Below are 19,351 nucleotides of genomic sequence, written 5' to 3'. Positions count from 1 at the left end.
CTTTAGTATTTGTTCATTCATTCAACACTTATTAGCGTCTACTGTATACTAGAGCGAAGTCTGGGCATCTGGGGTGGAGGAAGGCTGGTAGGAGGAGAGGACATCTGAGAGGGTACAGGCTTAGAATAAGTGATCCTTTAGTTTAAACATTTATTCAACAGTTATCAACGCCTACTGTATACTAACAATAGCGCTGGACATCGTGCGAGATAGAGAAGAAGAGGGCTCAGAATAAGTGATCCTTTAGTTTGAACATTTATTCAACAGTCATCAACGCCTATTGTATGCTAATAATAGCGCTGGACATCTTGCGAGATAGGGAAGAAGAGGGGTCAGCGGTCCGTGTCTCCACAGTGGAGGGAACAAACCCAGATACTAACGCTCTTAGCGTTTGCTCATTCATTAAGCACTAATTAGCATTTGCTGAATGCTGGGTCCCTTGTGATGAGACAAATCACAAAAATCATCATAATTATGGTAATATCTAATATTTAGAGAGTACTTGCTGGGTGCCTGGTAGTGTTTTAAGACTTTCCATAGCATGAATTCATTTAATTCACAACGGACCTATGAGGGTCAGTGTTCTCCTCACTGTACCAAGGAGGAAGCAGAGGCGCAGAAAGGTAGTGGGCTACACCTTCCTGAGGCACCATGTCAGGAGCAGAGTTTAGGACTCTGGGATGTGAGTGGAGGGGCACCTCTGTGTGGGAAGGTTGTGATGGGAGATTTGTGACACCTGGAGTCAGGGTGCTTACTTCTGTGGGTCCATTTCCCCTTGTGTAAAATGAGTTAGTTGATGGGTTGAGGTGAAGACGAAGTCGACGAATATTTGGTCATCTTGGGAGGAATGAGCCAAAGCGAGGGGTTCTGTTTGCTACTACAGAGCACTAGAGAGGTATGTGTTTACAGGAAAGTGGAAGTTTGCTAGTACGCGTGCATTAGGAGGCACATATCTTTGTATACGTGTGATATGCAGACCTATGGGTCTGTGCAAGAATTCAGGACGTACTGAGTGTATGTGGAGTGCGTGTGAAGTTACAACCATGTGTGCGTGCATGCGCATTAAGGTGGCATGATATGTATGTGTGTGAGTTATAAAAATGAGTATGATACTGATTACGAACGTATGTGGGGTATGTATTTTGGCATCATTGCTCACCAATGCACATCAAAAAAATCTTTCTTGAAGCCCCTTCTGTGTGCTCATTCCTGCTGGAGAAGATGGAGCCAGTGCAGAGGAACCTTACCTCTGCCTCAGGGAGTTGAGATGCTACTGGGGGGAATCTTCCTTCTTCTGCTAAATAATCTACAAACAATTCATTTCTGGAAATTAAGCCACCTGGAGAAAGGGAATGATTTTGGGGGCCATGAGTACTAGGAACCTGGGAATGGGGCCCGTGCGAATAGGCAGTCTGGAGACAGATTCCTGAGGAGCCTGACTAGGAGCCAGGAAAGTCTGTAGCCCTGCAGCTACTCCTGTCCCCCAGAGGGGGCACCATGGTCCAGCACAGCTTGTTTGCTTCAGTTACTGAGCAAAAAACTGGGGAGCATATACTTTGAAATGTTGAAAAATACCCGATTCATGGGGAGTTCCCCATCTGGGGAGTGATCTGATATGGAATGCCAGAGAGGGCGTCCAGGAGAGAGGCGGAAGGAATGGCCAAAACAAAGGCCTGGAGGTGGGACTGAAGCTGGCTGGGATGGAGGAGGGAGTAGAGGGTGATTTGGAAGTATCTGACTTGGGGACTGTGGGAGCCTAGGGGAAGAGGTGATGGAATCTGAGTCCTGGGGGAGGGGATTTCCTGGAGACCTCGGCCAAAGATGATCCTTAAGAGAGAGAGGGAAAGGACATTCCTGGCAGAAGTCACAGCACACGCAAAGATATAGAGGTTGTCTCCCCTCAATTTGAGGTGGGTCAGGTGGTCATTTTTACAGATGGGGAAACCAAGTCTCAGAGGAGTTAAGTCACTTTCCCAAAGGTATGGTGGAGGCCCAGTTTGAACCCAGGCACTCTGACTCCAGACCCCATGCCATTAATACCTTGTTTAAACAGGCCAATGATTTAATGAATGAAGAATGAACGAATGAATAAGTGGATAATTCATCTGAAAATCCTGCAGACAGAAGAGACTCTAAATCTGCCTACTTCTTACCATATCTGCTTCCACCTCGCTTGGCCCACCATCATCTCTCCCTGTGGCCTGCAAGGCCCTGCTCAATCTGATCCCGGCTAACCTCTCCGACCCCTTCTCCTGCCACAATCCCCCTCACTTACTTTGTTCCAGCCACACTGGTATCTCTGATGCACTCTTAAAAGAAAAAAAGTATGGATCACAAAGTGAACATGACCTTTTGGGAATGAATTGGAGTTCTTGGATTCCTTCATCTATAAATTGGAAATGATATCCTCCCCCCCTGCAGTATTGTTGTGAGGTTTGGATGAGACAACACATGTAAACAGCCTAGTTGAGCATTGGGTACAAGCAGTCAACAAATGGTTATTTTTAAGTAGATTTGTGTTTTCATTGTAGTCAGGATAGGAGCTGACAGGATGGCTTTCATAGCTCACCTCTGCCCAGACTATAAAGGCCATTTGCTTTCATATGGCAAACATTATTTGGCACCTACTGTGTGCATACCCTAGGATGGGTCTGCCTCCATCTGTGGAAAGTTCTCTACTGCAGGGGGAGATAGCCATGGGCACTGATGATACCAGCTGGTTATCGTGATTTGGGGCTGTGTCCAGGGCAAAAGGATGGGAGCATATAGACAGTGTGTGTGTGTGTGTGTGTGTGTGTGTGTGTGTGTGTGTGTAGACTGGGAGAGATGCACACACATTAGGGCTAGAGCTCCAGGAAATGTGTCTATGTGGCAGATTTAGGTTTGTCCATGATTGCCCGTGGTTATGTGTTTTGTCTGGGTGTGCATGCTCATGTGAGTTTCCCTGGGTCTCTATGTGTCAGTGTGGTGCCTGTGTGTGTAGGTGTACCCGCATACACGTGCATGTATGCATGATGCCTATGTGTGTTACCCTGGGCTTGTGCGTGTCTGTATAGATACTTAAATCAGTGTCTGGTCTCTGTACATGCCTCCGTGTGTTTCCTTACTTCTGTGTGTGTCTATATGTATCTCCACATATGTGACATTCCCTGTGTGCCTCCAGGCCCCCCACCCCCACGGCCACCAGGGCAAGAGTGTGTACCCTGCCCAAATGTGTACCTCCGCCTGTCTAATGCTGTCTACGTCGCCCCCGCACCCTTCTCCCAGCCTAGCTAAGCTGTGAGGACATGGGAGACTCATCTCCCTACGGGCTACTGCCTGTGACCCCCATCCCTCGCCATGAGGGGCTTATTTCTCTACTTTTCTGTCTCTGGCTGTGCCTCCATTCCCACCCCCCAAATGCCTTCTGTGGTTAGCATCAACACTGGAAACCGAGTATCTGCGGAGGGTGCTCCGTGTGGGTGCGAGTGGGTGTGAAGACCAGGATGGGGCAGGGTGGGGAGGCTTACCTGACCACCCACTTCGACCCTCCGGACAAGCACCCACCCCGCCCCCAATCCCCAAATTGCGCATCCCCAATCTGAATGGGGGGAGGGGAAACAGGATGCGGCGTGGCGCTTGCGCACTGCTGCCTTCAGTACCGCGGACAGCGCCTTCGCCCCCGCCTGCCGGCGCGCGCCACCTCCGCCCAGCACTGAAGGCGTGCTGACGTCACTCGCCGTTCCTCTGCAAACTCCCCTTCCCCGTCGCCTTGGTCGCATCCGTGCCGCCGCCGGTCCAGCCGGACTGCACCATGCGAGGCGCGAGATAGGGGGGCACGGGCGCGACCATCCGCGCTGCGGCGGCGGCGACTCAGCGCTGCCTCAGTCTGCAGCGGGCAGCGGCAGAGTCGCGTCGTGCCTGAGAGCGCAGCTGTGTTCCGGGGCGCCGCGCGGTCCGCCCCCGCGGCTCCTGGCCAGACTGCTCCTAGGACCCCCTGCCCCGCGCCGCAGCCATGAACTACCTGCGGCGCCGCCTGTCGGACAGCAACTTCATGGCCAATCTGCCAAATGGGTACATGACAGACCTGCAGCGCCCGCAGCCACCCCCGCCGCCGCCTGCTGCCCCCAGCCCCGGAGCCGCGCCCGGTCCCGCGACCGCCACTGCCGAGAGGGCCTCCGCGGCCGCCCCCGTGGCCTCTCCGGCCGCCCCTAGCCCCGGGTCTTCGGGGGGAGGTGGCTTCTTCTCGTCGCTGTCCAACGCTGTCAAGCAGACCACGGCGGCCGCGGCCGCCACCTTCAGCGAGCAGGTGGGCGGCGGATCTGGGGGCGCAGGCCGTGGGGGCGCCGCCGCCAGGGTGCTGCTGGTCATCGACGAGCCCCACACTGACTGGTAAGCCACTGCTGCGGACGTCTTTCTGTGGGCCTGGGTCCCCAGATAGTTCCGTGACGAGCAATTATTGAGCGCCGCTTGTATGCAAGGCACCTGGCCCCCATGTCCAAAACCTTTTCCTTTAAATTTTTATGCTGGGCGCTTCCTGCGTGCGCCAACCCCCCCCCCCGCCACCCCCCCCCCCCCGCCTTCTCGATCCATACAGGGAGCAGTTATCGGGCGCCTGCTGTGTACCTCCTTCCCAAATATATCCTTCAATATATCCTGTGAGCATTTGAGAGCCTAATGTGCCCTGCCCCCCCCCCAAACCTCACCCCAAAGGCCTTGTCCTCTAATGGATTTTGTGAGCATTTATCAAGTACCTGCAGTGTGCCTCATCGGGGAGCCCTTCCCCGAGGCCTTTGGCTTCCATAATTTTGTGAACATTCGTTGAGAGCTTGATACGTGTCTTGTCCCCCTCAACCCTTGCCCTAAGGTCTTCTCTCTAATAGATCTTGTGAGCATGTATCCGGAGTGTGCTATGTGCCTCACACCAGCCCTTTCCTCAAAGACCTTTCAAACTATTTAGTGAACATTGGTTGAGTGCCTGCTGTGTATCCCACCCAAGCTTCTCACCAAAAGTGTTGCCTTTAATGGATCCTGTGAGCCTTTATTGAATGCCCTCTATGTGCCCTAACTCCAGGCCCCCTCTCCAAGGGCCTATTTCTCCAAAGGATGTAGGAAGCATTTATTAAGGGCCTGATGCATGCCCCATCCCCAAGCTCCTTTCTCAAACATCATTTTCCTCAAATGAGTTCCTTGAACATTTTTGGAGTCTTCTGTGTGTGACTCATCTGCAGACTCTCCCCCAAACCTTTTTCCTACAACGGATCTGGAAAGCATTTATTAAATGCCTCCTTTATCCCCCTTTCTCAACTACTTCTTCAAAGATCTTTCCTTTGGTGGACCCACTCAGCATTTATCACCTTCCTGCTCTGTGACCCTTCTTTAAAGGTTCTTTCCTCCAATGTATTCATCAAGCATTTATTGAGCGCCTGCTGTTTACCCCATCCCTAACACCTTTTCCTCCAGTGGCTTCAGTCTGCATGTATTGAGCACCTTCTGCATGACCCACCTTTAGACTCTCTCCATAAAGGCCTTTGCCTCCATTTAATACAGTGATCAGATATCTAGCACTTGCTGTGTCCACCGTTTCAATCCATTTTTCCAAAGACCTTTTGTTTTTAATCACTCCTTGGAGCATTTGTGGAGCACTTGCTGTGTGCCTAACTCTGTGCTTTCTCCACAAAAGCCTTTCCCCCCGTGGATGGAGAATTAGAAGCTTACATAAATCAAGTTTCTGCATCCCCATTCCTCTTCCACAAAAGGCTTTTCCTCCAGTGGATCCAGGGACTGTATGCCCATCCCTAGCCCCAACTCTCCAAAGACCTTTCCTTTTAATGGATCCAGTGAGCATGTATTCATTGTCTGCCAGGTGCTCAACTCTAATCACCTTCTCCTAAAGGTATTTTCCTCCAATGGCTCCTGTGAGCATTTTTGGAGCACCTTCTGTGTGCTCTATGTTCATACCTCCTCCTGAAAGTCCTTTTCTTCCAGTGGATCCAGTGAGCGTGTAGAGGGTACACTCTCCTTCATTACCCCTAGGAGAACCTGTGCTCATCCTAAAGCCTCTCCCCAGGGTCTTTTCCTTTGATAAATCCAGAACCCAGTTTACAAGGGTTACCCCTTCCCCACTCCCTTCAGTATTGCTAGGATTCCCTCTCCCAGTCTGAAGTCCATACCTCAAAGGGTCTTTCTTCTATTTAAGCCAGTAAACACCTGTTGAGCCTATACCTACTATAAAGAGCCATTCTCAACTTTCTCTTCCCAAGTCTGGAAGTTCCTGCCCCTGTCTCAAGAGCTCTCTACTTCAGCCTAAACTTATTGAGCACCAGCTCTGTACTGGTTAGATCACCTCTCCCCCCAGGAGCCCTTACCCAGCAGCCCTTCTCTCTATTTAGAGCCATTTATTCATTCTACAGATGTTTATTGCATACTTTCCATATGTCAGAGTGTGAGAGGCATTTATTAAGCACTACTATATGCTAGGAAGAACCCTCCTTCAGTTCCCCTTCCTTCTATTCCCAAACCCTAGCTGGCTTCTCTATCCCTTTTCCTCCATTCAGCCCCACAATCGTTTGATGTGCACTTATTGTATACTACTAAGACCCCATATTCAGTCCTCCTCCCCTTCTTGTAGCCCTAATTCCCCCTTCAGCACTCTCCATCCTCCTTTTCACACTACACGATCCTGAAAGCTCATAATGTGCACCTACTATATTTTGGCTGGGTCCCCCTCCCCGACTTAGTAGCCATCTTCCCAACTGCCCTTCCCCCCCCCAAATAATCCAGAAAGCATTTATTAATCTCTTACTTTGTTCAAACAACCACATTCTCATCCCTGCAGCAGGCTCCTCCACTCTTTTCTCCATCAACCCATAAAGCATTTATTGAACACATGCTGTAATTCCTTCACCAACACCCACTCACACAGATGTCACCTTCCTGGCTAAATTTGCTCCATTGAAGTCAACTAACCTTAATGAGGCCCCTGCTCTATATTGGTAACCACTCTCCTTTAGACTTCCCTTCTCCACTCTGACCCTCCAGACAGGTTCTTGGCTGCTTTTTCCTTCCTTACATCAAGTATTTATTAATTGTCTACTGAATACTGACAAGACACTTCCCCTTTCCATAAGCATAACTCCAGTGTTTTCCATTTTTTCTTCTAATTTTTCCAGCAAGCATTTATTGAGCACTTGCTGGATTCAGTAAAAGATTCTTCCTTTCCACTTCTGCATCCCAGAAACCCCCTTTATCCCAGCAGCTGCTCCAGTCTTTTCTTCCAGGCAATCTAGCAAATATTTATTTGGTGTCTACTATAGCTGGGGTGGGGTGGATAAAGGGAGAGAGCCCATGTGCACCAGGCCCAGTGTGGGGAACAGAGACCTCTGCACCACCAACTTTCAGACATTCCGAAGCATGACAGCTTTAGGGATATCAGCCCGGAATAAAGGAGAAGTGGTGCAAACTCTGTAATGGATTGCACACCTAAATACAGTCTGACACCCTTCCCAGCAAACCTCACCCCTCTCACCTCACCCCTCTCACCCCAGGCCTTCCTGGGTCTCCAGTCCTCCATGGTCTGAAGTTGCAAACCCTGAGTCGAGACTCATCTCGCCTTTTCAGAGATAATTTAGTCCAGTGTTTTTCAAACTGTGGGTCACCTATTGGCTTGTGACCAGCATTTCATTGTCTTCATGAAGTAGGATAAATGAAAATAGAAAATAACAGAGTATACTGCACATAGTAAGTGGAATTATTATTTAGTGAAACAGTTACCCTAATGATAAATATAATCAATAGTGTATACCATATATTATCTATGACATATGCTGCAGAACACATTTGTTCTATAATGGGTTTATAGTATATAATATATATGTGTATGTTTTTCTTCATGAAATGGAATAAAATAGGGCAGGAAATATCAAACTCCATTGCAGATAGTAAAGGTAATTAATTACTGAAACTTTCATTCCAACATATGTATATTTATATACATTCTGCTATTTTAGATACATAGACATATAATATGTAATATACAGTATATTATATGTTGTATATTATATTAGACATCCTATATTATATTTTCTGTATAACATATTATATGTGTCTTATATAACATATATTACATATATATAGGGTGGGTTATTATGTAAATATGTGTATAGTGGGTTATATAAACTCTATTTTTTCTTGTGGCTTCTTTTCTTAGACTTCCCTGGAAGCAGACCCTGAGACTCTGGGATTTGCGTGCAGATTTATTGGGGACAGCTCTTGGGAACAACACCTGTTGCGGGGGAGGAGTGGGAGAAGCAGGATTTGGCAGAGGGAAAGGTTGAGTTCTGATGCAGCCACAACAGAGGCCTCAGCCAATCATCTGGAAAGCTCTGGAGCTGGGATGACCCTTCAGAGTTGTCCCAATGGAGGTGGGGTGCCCAGGCTTTTGTGTTCCTGCATCAGTGTGTCATTGGCCACAGGCTGCACCCTGGGAGGAGGCGTGATGTTGGGGGAGGCAATTTCCAGTGAAGGACAGCGCTGTGAGCCTTCAGCAGCAGATACCCCCCAGAAGCTGGGGGACAAATGTGAAAGCCTGAAGAAGGGGGGTGGTGAGGATGTGGGTGGAGCGCAAAGTCCACCCACCCCGTACTACTCAGATTCGCTTGCTTCTTAGAGTAGGTTCACCCCATCTAGGAATAGCATTTCCAGGATTGTAATTGATCTTGTTTTCTGGGGAAACTTGAAAGAACGGTTAGTGGATGAACTGCAGTTGATAACTGTGGCACAAATAGATGATATGCATTGTCTTCTTCCTCTGCTATACCTTCTAGATTCCCCTCACCCTCAGCCAGCGCCTCTCTTGGTCTCGGTGGCTTACCTGGTGGGTGATCCATTCCCTCATCCTTGATGAATCTCTGAACCCTTGTTCCCCATGCTCTCCTCAGGCTGTGACTGCTGTACTTGTCTGTTTGCCATCAAAGTTGAGCAAGGGGTGCCAACAGATGCCCAAGTAGATCATCTGGGTGCCAAACATACTCCTTCCTGCCCCACTGTGTGACAGCATCCCTACCTCCTCCTGATGGTCAGGGCCGTGTACCTCTGCCGGGGCAGTGACTCCTTTGATGTCCGTTGGCATGTGAAACCTGAAGTGTCCAGGTAGCAGTCGAAGCTTAGAATGTAATGGGATTCTTGCTGTGTCCCCTGGTAGCAGTGTTCCCCCTTGGAGGACCAGGACATCTAAGCTTACAAAGCCATAAAGGAACAGGAGGCACACATTCCAAAAGTGCATCACTGGGATTGATGGTAAGCTGCGCCACTCCTACTTTCACCTCCGAGTTCTCAGACCCGTGTGTTCTACCTGCTAGGAACACAGCACAAACAACAGTCATTGATTTAGAGTGGACACCGTGTTTTGGAGGATGGTGTTCCATTCTTGCATGGTAGCACCTCCAAGCTGGGGTCTTGTTCCTTCATTCTGTCAGGTCAGCAGCTTCTGGGTGGTGTGTTATATAACATCATCAGTTGATTCCACGGTCGTAGGTCCACTTTTCACCTCCTTTGATGTAAAGTGTGTCCTTCAGGGTTTTTTATTTGTTTGTTTTACATTTGGTTTCTTTTTTAAAAAAAGATATGCTTTTTGGTGAGGAAGATTGGCCCTGAGCTAACATCTGTTGCCAATCTTCCTCTTTTTTTTTTCTCCCCAAAGCCCCAGTCCATAGTTGTATATCATAGTTGCAAGTCCTTCTAGTTCGTCTATGTGGGACGCCGCCTCAGCATGGCTTGATGAGCAGTGTGTAGGTGTGCGCCCAGAATCTGAACCGGCAAACCCCAGGCCACCAAAGCAGAGCGCGGGAACTTAACCACTACCGCGCTGGGCCAACCCCTATGTCCTTCAGTTTAATGCCATTTGATATGGGATCCCATACTCGTGGATCACACATTGTACAAGCCCTTGGACAGTGATACTGGCTATGGTCCTACAGTCAGGAAAGGCAAACCCATATGTAGAATATTCCAGTCAAAATGAACCATTACTCTTTCCAGAGTGGAAAGGCCCCAATGTACTCAGCTTGCCATAAAGTGGCTTGTCGGTCTTCTTGAGGGGTGGTGTCGTGTCAGGGACTCAGTGTTGGTCTCTGTTGCTAGCAGGTTGGACATTCAGCAATAATACTGTAGCCCCACGTATAGCCTCTATCTCTGCTACTCTTGCCCCTTCATTCACGTGCCCATCTGCTTGCACTGGGGTGGATGATTCGAGAGGCTGGCTGACATCATCTAGCTGACTCATTCTGTCTACCTGATTGCTTAGTGCCATTTCCATGGCGGATGCTGTCTGGTGGGTGTTAACATACAAAACTAAGATCTTTACTTCTCACTTTTTGCCCACACCCATATGTCCACCCGCATTTCTGTGTCTCAGGCCCCCTTGTCCTAATCTTCCAATGTTTTTTCTTCAAGGCCTCTGACCAATCAGCCAAGCCATTCACTACTGCCCATCAGTGAATATATATTCTAATCTTGGGCCACTTTCTCTTTCCCCACAAAGGAGATGACCAGGTGCACAGCCCAAAGCTCTGCCCATTGGGAGCCCTGCCACTGTTTTCAAGGTCACTCTGAGTGAGACTCTAGTACAGCTGCTGTCCATTTTTGGCTTCCACCTACATGCCAAACCAATCCATTTGTGAACCAAGCTTAGACTTTTTCTTCCTTCATCTGCTGCTTGTAAGAAGTCCCCTTAGTGAGCTGAGGGAGGCACTAGCGCAACTGTGGATGACAGGCATCTGGGTTACCTGCTCAGGTAGCTTGCTTGGTCCTGCTTGGTCCTGCTGGACCCATCTGGCTTTATTACCTGGCACGCCTGGCAAGACCTAGCTCATAATAGTTACTTCAGGATGCATGGTCATTTGGTGTCCCATAGTCAAGCATTCTGTCTCTATCAGGGCCCAGTGTAGCACCAGGATTTGTTTCTCAAAAGGCATGTAGTTCTCTGCTGCAAATGGCATGGCCTTGCCCCGGAACCCCGAAGACCTCCCACTCAGGCTTCCCATAAGCTCCACACGGCATCTTTTCCCGCTACTGACACCTCCAGCATCATAGGCTCCGCCAGATCATATGGCCTGAGTGGTAGGACTGCTTGCACCACAGCCTGGAGCTGCTGCACAGCCCTTTTCAGCTCTGGCCCCCGCTCAGAGCTGGCAGCCTTATGTGTCACCTGAAATATGGGTCAGAGCAGTATTTCCAGGTGTGGAATAAGCTGCCTCCAGAACTTGAACAGGTCTACCAGGTGTTGTGCTTTTTCTTCATGGTGGGAGGTGCAAGATGCAATGCTTTGCTCTATTCTTTGCAGGGGCTGACATGGCATGCCTTGGACCACTAGACCCCTAAAAATTTTACTAATGTGGCAGGCCCCTGAGTCTTTGTAGGGTTTATCTCCCACCCTCTGGAATGCATGTGTCTTATGAATACAACGTGCTCATCATCTCTTGCTCATCTTGTCCAATCAACATGATGTAACAGATATGGTAGTTCAGTGTGATATTCTGTGGGATGTCCAGATGGTCCAGGTCCCTGTGGACTATATGAGGATACAGAGTGAGAAAGATAACATAGCCCTATGGCAAGACGATCAACGAATGTTGTTGTCAGTCCCATGTGAATGTGAACTGTTTCTGATTCTCTTTTCTGATTAGAATAGAAAAGAAGGCGTTCACTGAATCAGTGGCCACCTGCTGTACCTGAAGTCTTTTAATCTGCTCTGGCAATGACAGCAAGTCCAGTACAGCACCTTCAATCAGGGCTACTACTTGGTTGAGCTTGCAGTAGTCTACAAGCATTCTCCAGAATTCATCCAGCCTCCTCAGGGGACAAACTGGTTAATTCACTGGAGATATGATGGGACTACCACCCTTGCATCCTTTGGAGCTTTCAGAGTGGCACTAATCTCCACCATCACCCCTAGGATATATACAAGATTGTCTTTGATTTACTGTTCTGATCAGAGGAGGGGCGTGTAGTTTCAGAGGCTCCCATTTGGACTTCCCCACTACAATAGCTCTTACCCCACAGGCCAAGGAGCCCATGTTGGGGCTCTGACAACTACAGATACGTCCATTCCAATTATGCATTTGTAAGCTGGGGAAGTGACCACTGGGTGGACTGTGGACCCAGTGGACCCACTGTGAGCAGGACCTGGGCCAGAACTTCATTTATTACCTTACCACTACTGTGCTCCCCAACGTGGCTGGTGCCGCTCCCACCAGCATATTCCTTATTGATTTTGTAAGTTGGGTATATCCTCTGGGCCCTCCCGTAGAACATAGTCAGCTGGTGGGTTTTCCAGACTTCAGTAGTGTATCTACTCTAACATGTCTGCTTCTCTGAGCCCTTTGATCCTTTCTTCCACAGTCTGCCATGGAAGTTCTGGCATTTGTGCTTTACTTGGTGTGGGCCATTGTTTTCTTCAAGCTTCCACAAATCATCCTAGCAGTGATTCAGCAACATCTCTTAGAGTCCTTGACAGGCTTTTAAGCTCTGTGTCCAGGGAGAGTGCTCCTACTCCGTGTTCCACCCGCCTTGAACCATTGTCCTCAGGATCCGTTCTTATGTGTGTTTTCACAGTTCCTGTCAATACATATTTGCCAGATTCTTCAGCTTCTGCATATTGTTCCTCTCCTTCCTTTGCAAGCTTAGAGCCTCTCCAGTCAGGTTGTGCTAGGATTTTACCCTGGTTATTCATCTGGTTGCCGAGAGGGGAGAGGAGGTAGATTCTGAAAGGGGCAAGCATTGTCTTATAAGGAACCTGCTTCATTCAAGGCCTCTGCATTATGTTCAAGCAGAAGGAAGGTCTATATTCTGACAAGGAGGAATGGCTACTCCTGTAGGCCCAGTGAGTTCAGGTGAATCTGTAAGTTCGAGGAGTTACATGCATCTTCCCAGATATCCCCATCCCAAGTCTCAGGGTTCCATTTCTGTCCCATTAGAGCCCTGAGAATGGCATAGGAGATGTGCTGGGCCTGAGAATCCAACCTTCTCTGAAGCTCTGCTACACTTACAATTAAGTCCTAAGCCTGGTCCTCCCCTCTGTCTGCCCTCTGGTTGCAGGAGATTAGGGTTTCCTTAAATGCAGCCAAGGAGGTCCTCTGGCTTTCACATTTTGCCTTGAGTTGGTGATTTTTCACCCTAAGGGTGTCAGATCTTTCTCCAGATAATCAGTGGCATTTAGCAAATAGTCTCCCAAGTCTGGTTACCATTTCCCTCACACCTCTCAAGTATCAAGTGCATTCCCTTCCACCAGTATCTTGTTACAGTCCACCGCAGTAAAAGTTACTGCTGCCCCCAAACCCCAAGAGCCTGCACTGCACTTCTCCCACTCAGGAGAATAAACTCCTTACTGCATCTTTGCCCACTACTGACACCTCCAGTATCATAGGATCTGCCAGATCATATGGCCTAAGTGGCATCCTGCCTGCACCACAGCCCAGACCTGCTGCAGAGTGCTGTGTGTCGCTACAGCATGTCAGGAGCTATCTGTGCTTTGCCTCCCACCAATGATGGCTCTTCATTGCCTGCTGGCTTCTGGGCAACTTAGCTCCAGAATGGCATCTGGATCCTCTTTGTGGTTTCACTTCTCTAGCCTGCTGTTTTAGGTTGCGTTCTCTGGAAACAGATTTTGAGGCAGAGATTTGCATGTAAGAGGCTTACTGAGGAGTGTGTTTGGGATCAACACCTGTAAGGAGGGCAGGGTTGGGCTGAGGCTTCAGCTGATCCCAGGGGGAGCTCTGGGGCTGGGATGGTCCTTCAGAGTCAGCCCATGTTGAGGCAAAGAGGCTGGCCTTTGTACTCACTCATAGACCAGATATAAGCCAGGGGCTGCCCGAAGTACATATAACGTTGGCCAAGGCAGTTTCTTGTGACAGAAGACAATTCCCAGGGGGACACAGCCATGAGCTGTCAACAGCTGATATTCAGGGTGCATTGGCCTTGAAGAGGAGATCTGAGCAAAGTACCACAGAATCCACTACACTTATGGTCAAAAAAGTTTGAAAAATAGTGATGTACTCTACATTCGTCATCACTTTGTAGATGAAAAATACACAGGTCTGAGAGAGATTCTCTTCTAACACTTGTGAGAAGACGGTGTCAATAAGGGAGCGTGTGTGTGTGTGTGTGTGTGTGTGTGCGTGCACGAAAGAGAGAGAGAGAGAGAGAGAGAGAGAGGGAGAGGGAGAGAGGGAGAGAGGAGAAGCTAGCTGGGCTTGGGGTCTTTGGGCATGTCAGTGAAGTCACCGGGGCCCATTTGTACTGTGTGTATGTGTCAGAGACCCTGATTGTGTGCAGGTAGGTGACCTGGGAGTGGCTCCTCCCCTCATCCTCCTTCTATGAGAAACTTGATTAGGGACGAGCTTCTGTCTGTGGAGAAGCCTGTCAGGTAGGAATCCTGGGCCTGGAGGAGGAGGCCACCGGAAACCAAGCCCAGATAGGGACGGGCCCAAGGAAAATGACATAGCAGTTCGTGATTGCCCACTGCTGCTCCTACCCCTCTTCCCTCCTATGGCTTCCCCTCCTCCTCAGCTGCATTCCTCCCTGCCCTCATCATTGCTGGCTCGGCTTCTGTAGAACCACAGCCAGCCCACACCCCTCGGTCTGCTCCTCCTTTTCTGATACAGCTGCCCACCTACAGCTGTTGTGTCCCTCAAGGCACACGACCACAAGTGGTGAATGTGCTCCTCCTTGGGAAAGGGCCAGAGAGCAGAGGGATGCTTGAGGAAGCACAAGCAGACACAGGCACTGAGACATACCCAGGCACACTTCATATATATGTATTCTCTAAGGTTTTTTGCCATTTACAAACCTCTATGCATTTTCAAAGTACATTACAGTTTACAAAGAACTCTTCATTTTTCGAAGCTTTTCAAAAACATTTACAATAGCAGTGTGACAAGCAGGTCATACTTGGGGAAATGCTTGCTCTCTATGGTTTAGGGACTCATTTTACAGTTTGCAATGTCCTTTGACATTTACTCACCTCCATGAGGATTACAACAGACTTTATTGTTTACAAAGCGCTGTTGAGTTTTTCGAAGTGTTTCAACAATTATAAAGCGCTTTATGGTTTCTCTAGGGGCAATGAAGGGGCAAAGGGGTCAAAGAATTGGCCTGGGTTTTGTCTTCCTGAGATACGAACATTGATGGATGTGGTCTGCTTTTCCTCTCCAGGGCGAAATACTTCAAAGGGAAAAAGATCCATGGAGAAATTGACATTAAAGTAGAACAGGTTAGTTGGGGCAAGTGGACCTGGGGGTCGACCGTGCAGACTGAAAACTGGGTGATCCTTTTTGCGTGATGTGAATGAGTCACCAATTTCTTTTTTCCTTCCTAGGCTGAATTCTCTGATCTCAACCTCGTGGCCCATGCCAATGGGGGATTCTCTGTGGACATGGAAGTTCTTCGGAATGGGGTGAAGGTCATGCGGTGAGTATAAAAAGGGTACCTTGGTGTTATGGGAGAGGCACAAGGACTCCCTTAGAGCTGAGGGAGCGTCCCCACATCCTTCTTTGAGCAAGAACTTAGGCACATCACAGTAGCCAAGATATGGAAACAACCTAAGTGCCCGTCAGTGGATGGATGGATAAAGAAGATGCGGTAGGGGCCCGCCCGGTGGCGCAGCGGTTAAGTTCGCACGTTCCGCTTCAGCGGCCTGGGGTTCACCGGTTTGGATCTCAGATATGGACATGGCACCACTCATCAAGCCATGCTGTGGCAGGTGTCCCACATATAAAGTAGAGGAAGATGGGCATGGATGTTAGCTCAGGGCCAGTCTTCCTCAGCAAAAAGAGGAGGATTGGTAGCAGGTAGCTCAGGGCTAATATTCCTAAAAAAAAAAAAAAAGATGTAGTATATTTATATATAATGGAATACTGCTCAGCCATGAGAAAGAAGGAAATCCTGCCATTTATGACAACATGGATGGACCTTGAAGGTATTATGCTAAATGAGATAAATCAGACAGAGAAAGACAAATACTGTATGATATCTCTTATATCTGAAATCTAAAAAAGCCAAACAGAAAAACAGAGAGTGAAATGGTGGTTACCAGGGGCTGGGGAAATGGGAAGGTTGTTGTTTAAGCGTGCAAACTTGCAACTAGTAGGTAAATAAGTCCTAGAGATCTAATACACAGTATAGTGAATATAGACAATCATATTGTATTTTATCATCAAACTTGCTAAGAGACTAGATCTTAATTATTCCCACCAAAAAAAGAAATGATGGTTATGTGACATGATTGAGGTGCTAAGTAATGCTACAGAGGCAACCACATTACAACATATAAATGTATCAAATCAACATGTTGTGCACCTTGAACTTACCCAATATTATATGTCAGATATATTTCAATTTTTTAAAAAGGAACTTAGGCACAGAATGTGGAAAGATATCTTCTGTTCTGAAGAAGTCTAGGATCCCAGCAGACCACAGACCAAAGTTTTCAGTTACTAATTCCACAAACATTTCTTGAGCGTCTACTGCGTGCCACGTGCTACTCTCAGCATTTTACAGTCGACAAATATTTATTGAGTACCTACTGTGTACCAGGAGCTGTTCTACGTGCTGAGGACCTGGCAGTGAACAAAACAGCCCAAAAAATAAAACAAAAAAAAGCCCTCTGCCCTCACAAAGCTTACATTCTACTGAGGGACACAGACAATAAACAAATAGAACAGAAAACGTAAAAGTGCTAAGAAAAAATATATAGCAGTGAAGGGCTGTAGGGGTTGTTGGTTGGTGAAGGGGTCTGCAATTTGGATAGAGTAGACCAGCAGTGTGAGAGACATTGAGGAAAGACCTGAAGGAGGTGAACGAGTGATCCAGGCAGATATCTTGCGGGGAAAGGTTTCAGGCCGAGGGAACAGCCCTGAGACTGGAATTTATTCTGAGCATCATCCTTTGAGGACAGCTGAGAGATTGTGTAGTCTGAGAGACTGTGGCCAGGGAGCTGTCAGAGCTGAGTGGGGAAGCTGCAAGCGGACCTTGGTGAGGGGAGGAGCAGGTAGGAAAGGCTTAAGGGGATCACTAGATGGAGAAAGGGGAGAAAGGGTGCGTGTGGTGGGGGGAACAGCTCGTGCGTGTGTGCTGAAATGAGAAACCACTTTGCAATTTCTAGGAGCTGTGGAGATTTAGAAACTTGGGCTTTACTCTAAGGGTGGTGAGGAACTTCTGGGGGGCCCTTAACATTGCTACCCCTGCCACCCCAGGTCTCTGAAGCCGGACTTTGTGCTGATCCGCCAGCATGCCTTCAGCATGGCACGGAATGGAGACTACCGCAGTTTGGTCATCGGGCTGCAGTATGCCGGAATCCCCAGCGTTAACTCTTTGCATTCTGTCTACAACTTTTGTGACAAGCCCTGGGTGGTAAGTGACTGGAAGGGTGCTAGTGGCAGAGGGAATAGCTCAGGCATGCACGTGAGGGCTTGAAGTCACTCTGTGATTTGGGGGAACTGAGCAAGTTTGGAGGCTTGGAGACTCCCTCCAGGTGAAGGACTCGCTGACCCGTCTCTTCTGGCTCTCGTAGTTTGCCCAGATGGTTCGACTGCACAAGAAACTGGGAACAGAGGAATTCCCTCTGATCGATCAGACCTTCTACCCCAATCACAAAGAGATGGTGAGTCTGGGGGAAGTAGAGTGGGCAGGTGGGAAAAGCGTCGTGCCTCCTGCAGTACTGTTGCCACCGGAGGGATTACCCACGGTGTGCTGTCGGAGAGGACAGCCCGCACTGCACATGGAGGGCGACGTTGCTTCGTGATAAGCTTTATTAGTACCGCGAATTTGCTTATGTGGTTACCAGTATGATTTAAATCATTGATCCTGTTACTTATAGTATTTATTCGCGCCAGTATTAAAAATCAATTTCTAATGTAAATTAACAGAACTAATGTAATGAATCACATCACATTGCATATAGAAATCGAGTCATTGTTACTAAAATTATCAAATATTCCTCCCTATAGAAATATTACCAATGTTTCAAATCAGGATTGCCAATAAAAATTACCAGTAGCAATCTTATAAATTAAATTGTTTACAAGTAGAAATTGAATTGTTGGTTACTATTATCATAAAATATAATCTCTAGTATTACAGTATCACCAATTCTATAAATTATTTTTACTGATATAAATTGTGAGTACCAATGTTATGAATTAAATTATACTTCCTAACAGAAATTGAATAATCATTTCTAGTATCATCAAAGATTATAACTATTATTACAAATTATTATCAGTATTACAAATTATACTTTAATAAATTATAAGTGCCTGTTTTGAATTATATTATACTTAAGAATAGAAATTATATTATTATCATCAAATATTATAACTATTACAATTTATTACAGGTGTTACAAGTTAAGATTATCAATATAAGTGAATTGTTATAATTACTAAAAGAAATTAAACTATTAATGCAAACATTGTAAAATGTTGTTACAAATTATTACCAATGTTACAATTTAAGATTACTAATAAATTATGAGTACCTATGTTTTGAATTGTCTTATAATTACTAATATAAATCATTATTAATATGGTTAACATTCCAAGTGATATTATATATAATTACTAATATTAAAGTTATGATTACTAATGTAAATTATGAGTACCACAGTTATAAATCAAATTTTAGTTACAAATAGAAATTGAATCACCAGTACTAATGCCATCAAATTTTACAACTAATTTTACAAATTTTTAACAATATTACCGATTATGTTTACTTATATAAATAATCATTACCAGTTTTATGAATTAAATTACAGTTAAATGTCAATATTAACCCAACATTACCAACTTGGTTAAATAAGCATTGATACTAATATTAAAAATTCTTACCAGTATTACGAATTATGATCACTGACAGAAATTCACAGTGTCATGAATTAAGTTTACTTACAGATGAAGATAGAATCATTAGTTCTTAGGAACCCAATTTGTTTATCGTTATTATTATTCCACATTCTTTGATAGACAGTATAGCTGGCTATGATTAAGAGCATGGACTCTAGCCAGAATTTCTGTGTGAGAATCCTAGCTCCACAACTTATTAGCTTCCTAACATAGGAAACGTTATTTAAATGCTCCGTGCCTCAGTTTACCCATCTACAAAATGTGGATAATAATAGTTCCTGCCTCATAGAATTGGTGTGAGAATTAAATTATTTAATGAACCTAAAGTGGTTAGAACAGCGCATCTGCCATCTATGAACTTCTACCTAAGTGTTGACAAACTTCCCTTCTATTCCTAGTTTGTTCAGTGTTTTTATCATGAAAGGATGTTGGACTTTGGCAAATGCTTTTTCTATGTTTATTGATGTGATCAT

At 46.8% G+C, this 19,351-nt stretch overlaps 1 protein-coding gene across 2 annotated transcripts in view; it reads left to right on the top strand.

Annotated features, from left to right (window-relative positions):
• The first annotated feature begins 3,651 nt into the window (after positions 1 to 3,651).
• SYN1 (synapsin I) overlaps positions 3,652 to 19,351 on the top strand; it is a 44,515-nt gene continuing 28,815 nt past the window's right edge. Inside the window, exons 1-5 of one of the 2 annotated variants that reach the window (XM_023634159.2) lie at positions 3,652 to 4,371; positions 15,190 to 15,247; positions 15,353 to 15,444; positions 17,229 to 17,385; positions 17,546 to 17,635. In XM_023634159.2, coding sequence (XP_023489927.1) covers positions 3,995 to 4,371; positions 15,190 to 15,247; positions 15,353 to 15,444; positions 17,229 to 17,385; positions 17,546 to 17,635 — 774 coding nt within the window. In that variant the 5' untranslated portion in view covers positions 3,652 to 3,994. The remainder of the gene's footprint in view (positions 4,372 to 15,189; positions 15,248 to 15,352; positions 15,445 to 17,228; positions 17,386 to 17,545; positions 17,636 to 19,351) is intronic. The other variant, XM_023634160.2, reaches the window with a different exon arrangement.

The sequence above is a fragment of the Equus caballus genome, chromosome X (genome assembly GCF_041296265.1).
Source record: "Equus caballus isolate H_3958 breed thoroughbred chromosome X, TB-T2T, whole genome shotgun sequence".
NCBI classification, from domain to species: Eukaryota; Metazoa; Chordata; class Mammalia; order Perissodactyla; family Equidae; genus Equus; species Equus caballus.
Note: the sequence above shows the minus strand (reverse complement) of the source record. Positions and strands in the feature narration are given on the sequence as shown.